We start from the raw sequence: 13705 nt of genomic DNA, 5'->3' as shown, positions 1-13705 counted from the left end.
TATCTAAAGTGCTTTTCTCACCACCAGCCTATGAAATAGGTAATCTACATTTTATAATCTCTATTTTTGCACATGCAGAATTTGAAGCTCATAAAGATGAAATGACTTTCCTACGGACACAAAACTATTAAACCACAGGACCAGGATTTGAACCCAGATCTTCTGACTAAAAAATCCAGCACTCTATATTCATTATATGAAGCTAGAAACGCTACAATTCTAGAAGTTTCCCCAAGTATTTGGGGACACATCTGAGTGTATTGGAGCAGAGCAGGGCATATGTTTGGGGCAAATTTAGAGGAGATATCCAGAAATATAAAGGAAGGAGCTTCTGACATAAAAGAGTTTCTATGAAGACTGTACAAATTGCTCTTTTCAGTATAGTCATCTGCTTTTCACATGACAATATACAAAAACACCAATGGCCTTACTAAGGAGGAGTCTAACCATGTATAATCATTCAGATAATCCGATTATGATATCTTATTTGGAAATTTGACAAAAAAGGCAGAGGAGTTTGATTTCCAAAATATAGATCCTCATTGTGCAGTAAAACCTTTTGGAATAAAACAAGACAACTATTTCATTACTTGATTAAAATGATATTGATAAGAACTGGGAATAAATTCAATTCACAAAGCATGATTTCACAGTTTTAAATATATTTTTATATAAATTTTCATGTGATATTTAAATTAAACATAGCATTCAAAAGAACTGTAGCAACTGAAATTACTAATAAATATCAAAAATAACTGTCTGATGTTTATAGAATACTGTTATCAAATTTGTTGCAAGATAATACAAGTTAAAATTGACAATGAGAATGATAAAAATAAAATATTGCTTATTTTTTACCTCTCGTATTCTTGGATACCAGATATGCTCAGTATGCAATAATTCTGTTGTTTCATTGGTAACTGAAAGAGCTTGAAAATAAAGAAAAACATTGTTTCTCTTAATATTTAGAAAAATGCTGTTTTAATGTGATTAATTAAATTTTAGTATTTTAAAAGTCCTCTCTTTTTTACATATAAATCTAAATCAATTGTTAATGATAGCACAACAGTATAGTTTGACATAATGCAAGTTGAATTCAAAGTATTAATATCAGATTAGTTAACTTGTAGACAAAAAATGTAATTTCCAATAAAACTAATGGAACTATGGTAATTCACTGTTTTACATAAAAAAATTAACTTTTAGAAGTAGCAAATTAAATTCTATGGTAAGCCATTACCTTACTGAAATTTTAAGAAATTGGGAAAACTAAATCAAATGAATGATCTCATAGCAATTTCAAAATATTAAGTAGAGAAAAGCATTTTTAGGTACTTGAAGCTAAATTAGGAGAAAGAAGTCTCTGACTTTGATATTTTTTAAAATTTCCCTATCTTCTCCTTAACCTGATCAAAATATTTAAAGTTATTACAGTTACAAAAACAATAAATATCATTTGTAGGAAACTCACATCTGCATATTTCAGAAGGTCTTATTCTGATGCAGCAAATTAACAAGAGCACAATATATTCATAATTCCTTTGAAAGAAAACATTAGCAAAAAAAGTCTCAAATGCTTCTTTTACATGCACAGAGTGTACACTATTCTAACCATTTCCTAAATCTGTTTGTACAGAAATCCTGAGTAATGTATAAATTGTACTCTTAATAAGACAATAAATATGGAAATAAGAAAGACAAAGTGGTGATAAAATTAATAAAGCATTTTATTTTAATTTAAAGAGGCATTTACAGCAAATATTTCATGTTTTGATTCTATACAATTTTTAAGTTTAAATGCATATATATTTTTCCCCTTTCAAAACAGAGATCTCATTCTGTGTGTTATAGTCAATGTATAAATACATTTTTACCATCTAAGAATTGATAAGCTAGAAAAGAAAGGAAAAAATATTCTAAGAATAAAAGGAATGCAAGTCTGTATTGCAATTTCTTATATCATTTACAGGTTACAAATTATTTTGAAATAACAGTATGTTACCTGTAGTATTGCATTTCCATTTATCCAGAGACAAAATAGCTCTAGCAGGGGCCAAAAATGCAAAAGCACTAGCTTGAAATAGAGGTAACCTGAAAGAAATGAGAACAAAGCCATAATCATAATACTAAAAAAATTATGTAAATAACGACATGATTCAAAATGAATTTTCTAAAATTCCAAACTAAGTAAATATTATTTTGGACAGAACACATGAAACTAGAAGCACTCACACACCTAAAAATACCCAATATACAAAGGTGTCATACTTGAATAAATGGTTACTTATAGGGGCCAATCCAATCACATTGTACTATCATCTTTCTGATAGTGCAGGTATATGTTTGACCCAATATCACATCCTGATCACCGTCTTTCTTTTTCCTTCAGGAAAATTGTGTTATATACACTACTTATTTCATTTCTTATAAGACTGAGAGCTAGAAAGAATCACAGAGACTCTCTCTTAGGAACACAGAATTTAAGAGTTGGAAGAGCTCTCAGCAACCATCCAGCTGAATTCATATCCAAAAAAGAATCCTCACTATAATAAGTCCAAGTAAGTGGTCATGAGAGGGAATCCACTATCTAAGGTAGTCTATTTCATGTTTGGACAACTTAATTCTTAGAAAGATAGCCAATGTTTTAAGTTCCCTTGTAACGCTAAAATCTATTATTTTATGCATATAAGACTCTAAAAATATTACACCTAATATTTGAAAAGAAAGTTTGCAAAATACCACAGATAAGAATTAGAAGAACTGAATTCATTAATCCAGTATGATAAATCCAAGACCATAAAGTACTTAGAAAATAATTTCTATTTAACATAGCAAGTTCGGCAGAAATTAGATTTAGATCTATCCTTATATTATATGCCACAATAAATTAAAAACAAATACTATCTGAATGATCATACTTTTAAAAATAGAAGAGAACCAGATCAAATAACTAAATTTTGGTTAGACTTTATTGAAAATAAAGGTGTAAATGTTTTTCCTGTCCAAGTTCACAGACACAGTAAAACCAATCTAGAAACCAATGGATCTCTACTAGGCAAATCAAATCATTTTAAAAATAAGAAAACTGATCCATAAAGAGGTTGGGTGGCTTGAATTCAGTCACAACAAATATTTATTATTAAAGAGGCAGGATATGAACCCAGCTACTCTGACTTCCAACCAATGTTCTTTCCACTAATGAATGAAAAGTGAATCCTATGAAGTTATCTCATTATTAAAATTCACACAGTATATTTCTGCTGAGATGTAATTAATGACCACATTTTACAAAATTTTAACTTTGAATAATTGGAATCCAAATACTAATGAATCCTGTAAAGTAGGATTCATTCACACTAAATGAGATGTCTGTAAAACAAGGACAAAAAACAGATGGAGATATCAAGATGCTTTAGAAAAATCTGAGGGGAAAGGGATTGCTTAGTTGCCAAAAAACTTCATGGCTAAAGTAGCACCTGATCTGAGCCCCAAAGAAAAAAGTGGACTCCAAAAAATGCTTTTAAGTAGAAAGGACACTTGATTCTTGGTGGATGTCCTAGAATAAGGGGTACAGGGTAAGATCAGGGTACAGTTAATAAATCAGGATAAATAAAGCATTTAAAGGTATAAGCCTGGAAATACAGGATAGGGTCAGAATGGGCAAGAATGTCAAGCACAAAGATTCGTCAGGAATTTTCTCCATCTCAAAAACATGGTATCTCTCTTAACTACTACTCTAACGCATTTCATATATATATAAATATATATATATACATATATATATATATATATATATATATATATATATATATATATTCATATATATTCCCTTTATACAATTATTGAGTAGCAAGAAGAGAATACACAGGTCTGACAGAGTTTGAGCTTTTCCTTCCTCATTTTTTAGGTCTTTGTCATCAATGGAACTCTGCTACAATGGAATGCTACACCAGACTGAGGCTTCAATCAGTGCCTAGCTGAGTCCCTCGAGTCCCTCCTTGAAAAGCTAACATATGAAGTATAGTCTCTATAATGAAAATATCTACAGAGTCTTTACAACACTGCAATTCTATCATAAAAATTCAAGGAATTAGAACACACATGTGTGTATGCATACACAAACACATTTCTGATCCTATCCACATGTCCTTCAGTCTCTGGATAGAAATATGAAATGACTCTACCAAAGTTTTTAAGCTCAGTTGTTTTTTACAAAGTTAATGGTAGAGCTGGCCTTATTTCCATACTGCCCTAAGCCAGCAGAGGCTCTTTTTGAGAGCACAGGTCACAGAAATAGGATAATGCTCTGGATCATATAAGTATATCTTTATACCCTCTCTGGATACTCTTTTCCCACTGTCTAAGCCAACCAACCATGCTACCTTGCCACCTGCCTAGGCTAATTTCTGGTCAATATCTGGCAACCCAATGTTTCATGACAGCCCCCTTGCATTTGATTATAAGCAGAGCTACAGTACATATTTCATAAAACTATACATATAAACATTATCATAAACATATTCCAATGATGAATTTTTAATTAGAGCAGCTTAACATTCCAATTTTTACCTGCATCCAAAAGTTGTCTGTAACAAAGTTGTGATTCCCACACAGAAGAATATGGTCCCAATAAGCTGACTTGTAGCCCACTGGTCATATCCAACACACATAGCATCAGCTAGCAAGAAGGGCACTGCTATGGTACCACTAAAACAGGTCAAATAGTGCTATGGACAACAGAAGTACAAAGATTGTTTTAAAATAAATACAAAGTCACATGTACACACACACACACACACACACACTTCACAGATTGTTTAAATTAGGTTACAAGGTACATTTAATTGTATTTTTATAAAACAAATGACATTTCAATAACTATCCAGGAGTTTCACCCTCTAACATTTCCCAAAATAGGAAGTGGAAGAAAAGGGAAAGGAAAATTAGAAAACTATGTTCCTATTATAAGATTCACAAAGTTAACATTAATTGTTTATGGAACAATAAGCAAATTATTCTTTGTGCCTCAGTAACCCTTTCTGGTTTGGTATGTTTGAAGGAATTAAAGTGCATACACACAGGACTTTCAAAAAAAGAACTTGTGTTGTGGGTGAGAAGAGACACTGTTATGTGACTCACCTATGTAATCTAAGGACCTCAGGGCCAGGTCATTCACCTCAATGAAATACCTCTAAAGCTTCTAAGATCTTTCTACTTGCCCTGCAGCTATACTTTTCTTTTGTATCAGGATTTGTTCCACTCATGGTCTCTTTTTTCCCTGAGAAATTTTTACATGATCCCAACACTTAGTGATAATAAATCACACTGAAATTAATTTTAAAACAATTCTGTGGTACACATGTAATTTTACCATTAAAGAAAAAAACAAATTTGCATGCTAATGAGATAGTTTATTTTTACATAAAGAATTAAATCTTGGTGCAATGTTTGTTTTCTTTTACTCTTGCCAAATTTTTGTGACCCACCCCCACATTCAATTATGAAACCCCTTAGGGAGTCCTGACCCATATTTTAAGAAACTTTGTTTTATATCTCACCTTCTCCAATTAGAGTATAATAAGCTCCTTAAGAGGAAAGAGTAAACACTTAATAAATTGTTTTTCTTTTAATGAATTCATTCTTGAGAGATACTTGATTGGAAGAAAACTTTTCAAGTACTATTTTACTTTACTAAAATAAATGCTTTTTTTTTATAACCAACACACATAGTAGAATGTTCTCTAAATTCTTCCATCAATTGCAAAATGAAAAATATGGTCCAATATTGAATATCACTCCCAAAAACCTATTTATTACTGATTTTATAAATAAATGACACAAATACTTTGCATAAATGGGAAAGTAGGTACTTAAGTCAGTAGTTCTTGGCTATTTTTTCTCCTAATAATTGCTTGAGGTATAAGATTTTCCCCATACCTTCCAAGATTTCAAAATGTCTTTCACAAGAATGTATATCACCAACACATACACTTGGTCCTCCACCAACTATTGGTCTCTTTGAAGCCTATTCTACTTCCTTTCTAAATATATTCAGGACAGTGATGTCAGAGGGGAGGCTGGAAAGTCATTTTTCTTTTCTTTATTTTCTTTTCTACACTCTTCTTTTCTATCTTTCTTTTCTTTCCCTTTTTATTACTTCCCATGCCTTATATCCCTGTATCTTCTTTACATTCTCTTCCTTTCTTCTTCCAGCTTTTTCTATCCTTCCATCACAAATGTAAAAAATTTGCAATTTTATAAAAAATTTTGGCATGTTTAATTAAATTATTTAAGCAAAAATTTAGAATACATTAATAAATTAAATAAATCAAAGTAGAATTTTATGACACTAGAAAAGTAAAACATTTACGAAGTTAATAATTGTTCTAATGTCTAACCATATTTAATAATCTTACCTGTAGCCCTAAGAATATACAGAGATACCAGGGAGGTACATCTTCTATTGTATAAATCATATCTGTTCTCTGGGGATCTAAACTTCCAGTGCTGTCCAATGTCTCTGCAAGAGAACTCTGCAGAATAAAAGAAGTGACTAATTAGCATTTTGGGTTAAAGTGGCAAAAGTTTCAGAGTTCCACATTTAACTACTCCCAAAAATGTAGCAATAAAATAAAAACAAAACCGATGATTTTAAATGTTACTATCAAATATAATGAACAAGTAGTAGAATCAATCCACAATTACCCATGGGAAGATAATACATAAGAACCAACCTTTATCTTACCATCTGGTTGGTTCAGGACTACAATGTATTTATTATATCTGGAACTTTCTCTGGGAATTAGATAAATAATTTTAACCTACTTAAAAGTACCAAACCAATTCTCCTAGTTTGGGGTCAATGGTATAACAATCTGCAATGACAACAAAGAAGTTGAACTGTGTAGTGGCCACAGTGAAAACAGCAAATACAATAGAAAGTTTAAAACGGTAGAAAAAGCATAAGACTAAAATGACAATTTAGAGAAATATTATTGTGGATAACAAAGCCACAAGTCAGTGTAGTACATTACAAAAAGTATTCTTCAATACTCAGGTTCAAATCCTGGCTCAGAAACTATCTGACTTTCCTCATCCATTAAATGATGAAATAATTATTTTTATTATTTACATTTTGGGGTTATTTGGGGGGGGGGGGAAGCACTTTGTAAGAATACTGAATACATGCACAATCAGAAAAGGAAAAGGATGATAGAAAATGGGACTGCCTAAATAATGATTATTCTGAAAGTCATAAAATATTTAAAAGCCCAGAGAAAGAGCCCCCACATGTTTGGAATATCATCTATAGAAGATTTGGACATGGAAGTACATGCCTAGAATCCCTGCTAATCAGGGAGATAGAGACTGGTGGACGGTTTCCGCTTTGGAGTCCTAAACTAATGCATGCTTATACAAAGTTTGACTTCAATACAACAATGAGCCCGGATAAGCAAGGGGGAGGGGACATCAGTTACCTATGTAGGACCAAATTGGCTCAGAAAAGAAACAAAACAAGTCAAAACTGCTTTGGGATTGGACCAATGATTAGCCACTGCACCTACAGCCTAAGCAAAATAGTTTGAAACAAATAAAAATAAAAACAGAAAGGAAAAACATGGACATGAATCACATTGGACAATAAGGAATGAATCATTTTCCAAATTGCTTGAGTGGGTGGAGTATCCACAAAGATAAGACTATGGTTTCATCAATGTAACAAAGTAAAACTACTCTGACATTCAGTCACAGGATGTAAAATAAAACAAATAAGACAACAAAAGGAGAAGAGAATACAGATTTAGCTGTGACACATTTTTATTTGCATAGCTTTTCAAAGTTTGCAGAGCATCTACTTCCCAGCCTAGTCATAGAATTCATACAATTATTATGATTTTCATTTTACATATTATGACGCTGTCACAGATAGCAAGTTGAATATTAGGATTCAAATTCCAAATCAGCATATGTCTATTTATCCACATATAAATGAACAAGCAAGGAGTCTTTAAAGAGTAGCAAAAATAATTTTATATGTATATTCAATATATGTTTGTATAAGATAATGTTAATGAACTGTTTTTGTTTAAAAAAAAAGTTTAATTTCAGGGGCAGGTAGATGGTAAAATGGATAGAGCACCAGCCCTGAAGTCAGGAGGACCCGAGTTCAAATCTGATCTCAGACACTTAACACTTCCTAGCTGTGTGGCCATGGGCAAATCACTTAACACCATAACCTCAGCAAAAACAAACAAACAAAAAGTTTAATTTTATACTATGAATTTTATTGTAAACCCTGAGTAAAAATGAAAATCCTTAGCAAAAATTTAAATATAAGCAAGGGCAGCTTCAGTACCCTTTTGAACTATTCCCTTACTAATAGCTTTAAGGGTTGCAAAATGATTCCCATGCATTAATTTATTTGCCTAACACTAACCATGTGAAGTTAAGTAATACAGGCATCACTATAATAGGCATCTATTTTACATTTGAGGAAAATGAGATCTTTAATTTAAGTGACCTGCCCTATGTTTACACATCAATGAGGATTTAAACTCAGGTCTTTCTGACTCAAGTACTGCTCCTTTTCAAAAGAAGAATTTGGATATACATGATATTCTTCTACAAGGAGATCAGCTAGCAAATGGTTTAAACACAGTAAGAGCCACCATCTCCAGAGAAAAACAACTTGGCATTGTTTAATTCTATTTCCGGTCAGATTTGAAATACATAAAAACGTAAAATGTGTGTATTATGTTTATTCAGAGAGGTGAAAAGGAAGAGACAAAGAAAAAGGATGAAAAAGTAATTATCAATCAAATTCAAGACATCTGCTTTGCTATAGAAGAAGAAAGGTTTGATGTACAAGAGAAAAACAATACCTTTTCAGCTATGCCATTTTCTGTAGTATAGATTGCCATTAGCTCAGTATCCTCATTATCCTGTTCACCACTTGTTGTGGCACCTCCATTTATCACCACCTAAAGAGAAATATATTCCATTAAATTGTTATTTCAATTTACTATGCTTTCTGTAAATAAATCAATGTAAAGCTTTTAGGCAAATCCTATTAAAACCAAAAGGCTAGGACAGATTTTAAAGTTTGTCAAAGATCTTAAAATAATAGCTAATTTAGTCTAAAAATGCATCGTGAAAAAGTAACCAAACCATCACTGTAATTTCTTACTCCAAACATACATTTAAAAAAAATATTTAACAGTAAAATAAATATTCTATCATTTTAGCCAAAAGTAAAATTTTAAATCCTCCCATAGGTTCTTACAAAAGCACATTTGGCTCTTAACAACTGTTCACCCACAAAACAAAACATTCACAGAATATGTGTTCCCTGCTAAGCATCTCAGTTCTGTATCAACATTCATTAGCTAAAAGAACATTACTGCTTACTACACTAAATTTGCTAATTAACTTGACGCCAGTTTTATTATTGAGATTCTATTCCAAGTCATACTATGAACAGTACGTGACCTATTAAAAAGGTAAGAGGCATGAGCAGTACTCTTCCAAAACTAAAATAAAAACAAAACTCACAACCAATCCACAGGGCTAAAACAGATTCAATTTTAAATCCCATATTGACTTAAACTAGTCTTCATTTTTTATGATTAATCTTATGATGCTGCACAAAACCTAAAATATAAATTTTATAAATTTAGTGCCAATAAGGAATTGTTGGAACTGACCAGCAAATCAGACTGCTCCTTCACTTGTCTTACACCCAAGGAAATGGACAAATACTACTAAAATAAGCAATCCCCAACTTAGGAAGTGAGTGAATTATACATGCTAGCAGCTAGAGTTTCTTCTCCCATTTCCCCAGATTCATCTTTTATAGGGACTTGCAGTGGGGAAAAGAAGGAATTATTTAAAAAAAGATGCAAAGATCAAGATTAGGCAAAAGAGGATAAGGCACTTGCTTTGACAAATAGGACTAGCAGAGGGGAAAGCATGTTTAGAATTGTGAAGGGAAGGGAACTTCTTAAAAGAAGAGAACCCTTGTGGTAGAGTGGTCCTCAGGGTAGGGGGGAGGAGCTCAAGTGGGCTCCCGGTGGGCCTCTTTCATTTTCATCAACTATCCTATAATGGAAAGGAAGTGGGGTGAGCAATGAAGTATGTTAACCTTATAAAATCCATCAACTTTAATATATTTTTCAAATAGTTTTAAAAAAACTTAAAACACAATATAATTTAATTTTAAAGTCAATTCACTGGGTAAAAGTTTTAAGATCTATAAGGTTATGGAGGAAGTGCCATTAAAACTGCTGGGCAGTACTAATTTAAAAGGTTAATTTTAAAATATTATTTCAATGTTAACAAATTTTCTTAGAAAGTTAGTCTTTTGGATGGAAAATGTCAACGGAATTCAGAGAAAGTACCATGGACTCTGAAGGTGGATCAAAGCATAGTATTTTCATCCTTTTTTTTTTCTTTTCTTTTTCCTGATTATTTTCCTTTTGGCCAGACTCTTCTTATACAACATGACAAATATGAAAATATGTTTAAAAGAACTGTACATACATGTGTGACCTATAACATCAGATTGCTTGCTATCTTGGGGAGGGAAGGAGAAAAAATGTGCAACACAAAATCTTACAAAAATGAATGCTGAAAATTATCTTTAAAATGTATTTAGGAAGATAAAATACTATTGGGGGGGGGAAGTTTGTCTAAATATTAACAATGTCTTTTATAATAATGTTATTTATGGTATTACTTTAGTTAATAAAAAACTTCCATTGCCATTTTACTTCTTCAATGAGAATTTGTTCTTATGTAGCAATAGCAAAGTATTACAATTTGGGAGGGTGGAGATCGTCAAGTGGTATAAGATGTACTTTCATCTCATCTCCCATTTCATTTTTCCTTCACTAAAGTACTCAAGAATCCAAACAGCTCGATACTACGCCTAATTTCACTACCAATCAATATTTATTAGATACTCAATAAGGTGTATTACTTTTTGGACAACAGATATATATTAAGTTGGTTTTATTCATTTTTTCCCTATGAGAATAATACAATAATATCACTGGGTTTCATTAAGATAACCTATTAAAAAATAAGATTTATGGTTTTAAAACTAAGTCCCTGGAGCACCCATAATCTATGTAAGTAATTTTATAAGAAAAAAACTGTTGATAAATAGTAACTGAATACGGTTTATAAAAATATCCAGTAAATCAATTATGTTTTCAGTATTCCAAGGCTGCCAATTAGAAGTTAAAGAAGTACCACTTTAGGGGTTCCTATACTAATAAAATCACAAATCTAGATCCTCCTCCTCCTCTCTTCTCACCATCCCATCTCTAAATACACTTTTTTTTTTGTTTGCTGAGGCAATTGGGGTTAAGTGACTTGCCCAGGTCACACAGTCTAAAAATGCACTCTTAAGTAACAACTAATAGATGAGTATTATAATAATAAGAACTAGGATTTATATAGTATTTTAAGGTAAACAAAGTTCTTTATAAACAGGATTTTACTTGATCCTCACAAAAACCTTCGGAAATCTGTTCTGTTGTTATATGTATTTTATACAAATATACATAATTTAATGTATATTTTACAAATAAGGACAATGAAGCAATGAGTTAAAATGACTAGTTCAAGGTCATAGCATGGGAGGACACATTGGACTCGGGGCTTCCTGACCCCAAATTCCATCCAGCCTCTTCTCCTCCTGAGCCTTTACCAAGCACTACTATGTAATTGATAAAACATAAGACTTGAAATAAATAACTATCTCCATGATCACAGACCACTCACTGAAAGTGAAGTAACAGGCTTCTAATCTCATTTTCCTCTGCTATAAAATGGGAATTCTATCTTTCCCTGTGTTCCTGACAGGGCCCTAAGGAGTAAGATGTCTTGCAAACTCTGAAAGGCTACAAAAATGTGGCTTTTGTTCGATTTTCCTCAATAAACAAAAACTTCTTATTGTTGCTGTGAACTGGATTTTATTGAGGCTGGGCTATGCTTGTTTCAGAATCCCCGGGAAGGCCCAAGTGCAGTAAAAGACCTCAGCCTTTGGGAGATAAGGCCTTTGCAGACCTCAGCTCTTCTGGCAAATACCCCCTTCAGTGATTAAATGCTAGGTAAGAATTAAGGAGCAGCTTCAAGATACTGCCTTATATCTCAATCATTCGTTTCTAATTTCTTCCTTTCTAATTCCTTCCTTTATTATGCAATCTATAAAAAATTGTGACACAGAGATGGCCTCAGAGGGAGGAAGATCTGGGATCCTCACTGGTTGTATGACCCTGAACAAACCTTTTAGCTTCCCGTACTCTTATATAAGGCTATAAATTGCAGAGGTTTTGATTTTTGTTGTTGAGGGTGTTCCTCCTAGGGAGAGTCCCATATTGATAAACATACTGGTCTAATTAAAAGAAAAGTGCTCTCTATATGGCAGGAAAGAAATTATTTTTAGTCTCTTTAAGCTCTGTATCCTATATTACCTTATATCTTTTTATCATTATTTAAAATTAAATTTTCTGTTTTCAATCTGTACCCTAAGTCAAAGATTTCTGTCAGGAAGTGAATAGCATGCTTAATTCTCATTCCTCTCCAATTATGATTAGTCATTGAGTTGATCAGAGTTTCCAGATCTGCTTGTTTCTGATGTATAAATTGTTGTTATTTTTATTTATTCTTTATATTGCCACAAAAATATTTGAAGATATTATTATTATAAAAAAAATTAAGGCAAAAGATAACCTATTTTTACCTTAACAAGAGAATCAACTTGTGTTGGGAGGACTCTCAAGAGTTCCTGGCCAAGGACAAAAAAAATCTACCTCTCATTGACAAGAGGTACAATGAAAGAAAATATATTTTTTGACCTTGTTAAGACACATAATGAGATATTAATTAATTGCCTATCAACTGTCATTCTAGAAAACTATGATGCAATTTTTTTGTGGCTCCAATCAATTTTGAATGTATAGTGAACACTCTTAGAAGAAGCAAATATAAAATCTTAGAAGCAAATAATTTCATGTTGTAAAGAAACCAAGTTTACAACCTATTTTTAAAATGTTCTACCACTAAGTAACTAGCACCTTTCAACAAACCATGATGAAATCTGGAAGATTTTATCTGGAAGACTTTCATCTTTTCAGAATAAATGAAAAGAAAATATTTGAAAAAATTAAGAAATTGCAACCTGATATTAGGAGAGAGATAATAAGTCACATTTTTGTAATACTTCCTGAATTTAAAATTTTTTTCCACTCATGACCCTTTTGTATGAGAAATTTTTACATGATCGTGTGTGTGTGTGTGTGTGTGTGTGTGTGTGTGTGTATACATGTATTTATCTGTTTTGCAGCCTCCACATTCAGCTATTATGACCCTATATAGGGTCTTGAACTACAGTTTAAGAAGCTGGGCTTTATAACACCCCTATCAGGTATACATAGAGAAATGAAAAAGACTTGACACCAAGGATACACAGCCAATTAGACACTAAAGCAAGCACAGAATTCAGGTCTCCTCAATCCAGTTCTGTCCACTACATAGTTCTACCTATCTCTTTAATGTACTCCCAACTTTTTCCAAAATCTTTATCAAAGATTAACAGCAGGAAGGGCACTCAACAGAATTAATCAACAAACATTTAAGTGAATACTATGTGCAAAGATCTAGGTTAAGTGTTGAGGACACTGAAGAAAAGCAAAAACAG

General features: G+C 32.2%; 1 protein-coding gene across 5 annotated transcripts in view; it reads right to left on the bottom strand.

The window, feature by feature from the left end:
• SLC23A2 (solute carrier family 23 member 2) overlaps positions 1 to 13705 on the bottom strand; it is a 108819-nt gene that overhangs the window by 30169 nt on the left and 64945 nt on the right. For all 5 annotated transcript variants that reach the window (XM_031950628.1, XM_031950630.1, XM_031950629.1 and 2 more), the window contains 5 exons: positions 8883 to 8981; positions 6417 to 6533; positions 4570 to 4727; positions 2003 to 2091; positions 859 to 929 (listed from right to left, as the gene is read on the bottom strand). In XM_031950628.1, coding sequence (XP_031806488.1) covers positions 859 to 929; positions 2003 to 2091; positions 4570 to 4727; positions 6417 to 6533; positions 8883 to 8981 — 534 coding nt within the window. The remainder of the gene's footprint in view (positions 1 to 858; positions 930 to 2002; positions 2092 to 4569; positions 4728 to 6416; positions 6534 to 8882; positions 8982 to 13705) is intronic.

This window comes from Sarcophilus harrisii, chromosome 2, assembly GCF_902635505.1.
Source record: "Sarcophilus harrisii chromosome 2, mSarHar1.11, whole genome shotgun sequence".
Lineage (NCBI taxonomy): Eukaryota > Metazoa > Chordata > Mammalia > Dasyuromorphia > Dasyuridae > Sarcophilus > Sarcophilus harrisii.
Note: the sequence above shows the minus strand (reverse complement) of the source record. Positions and strands in the feature narration are given on the sequence as shown.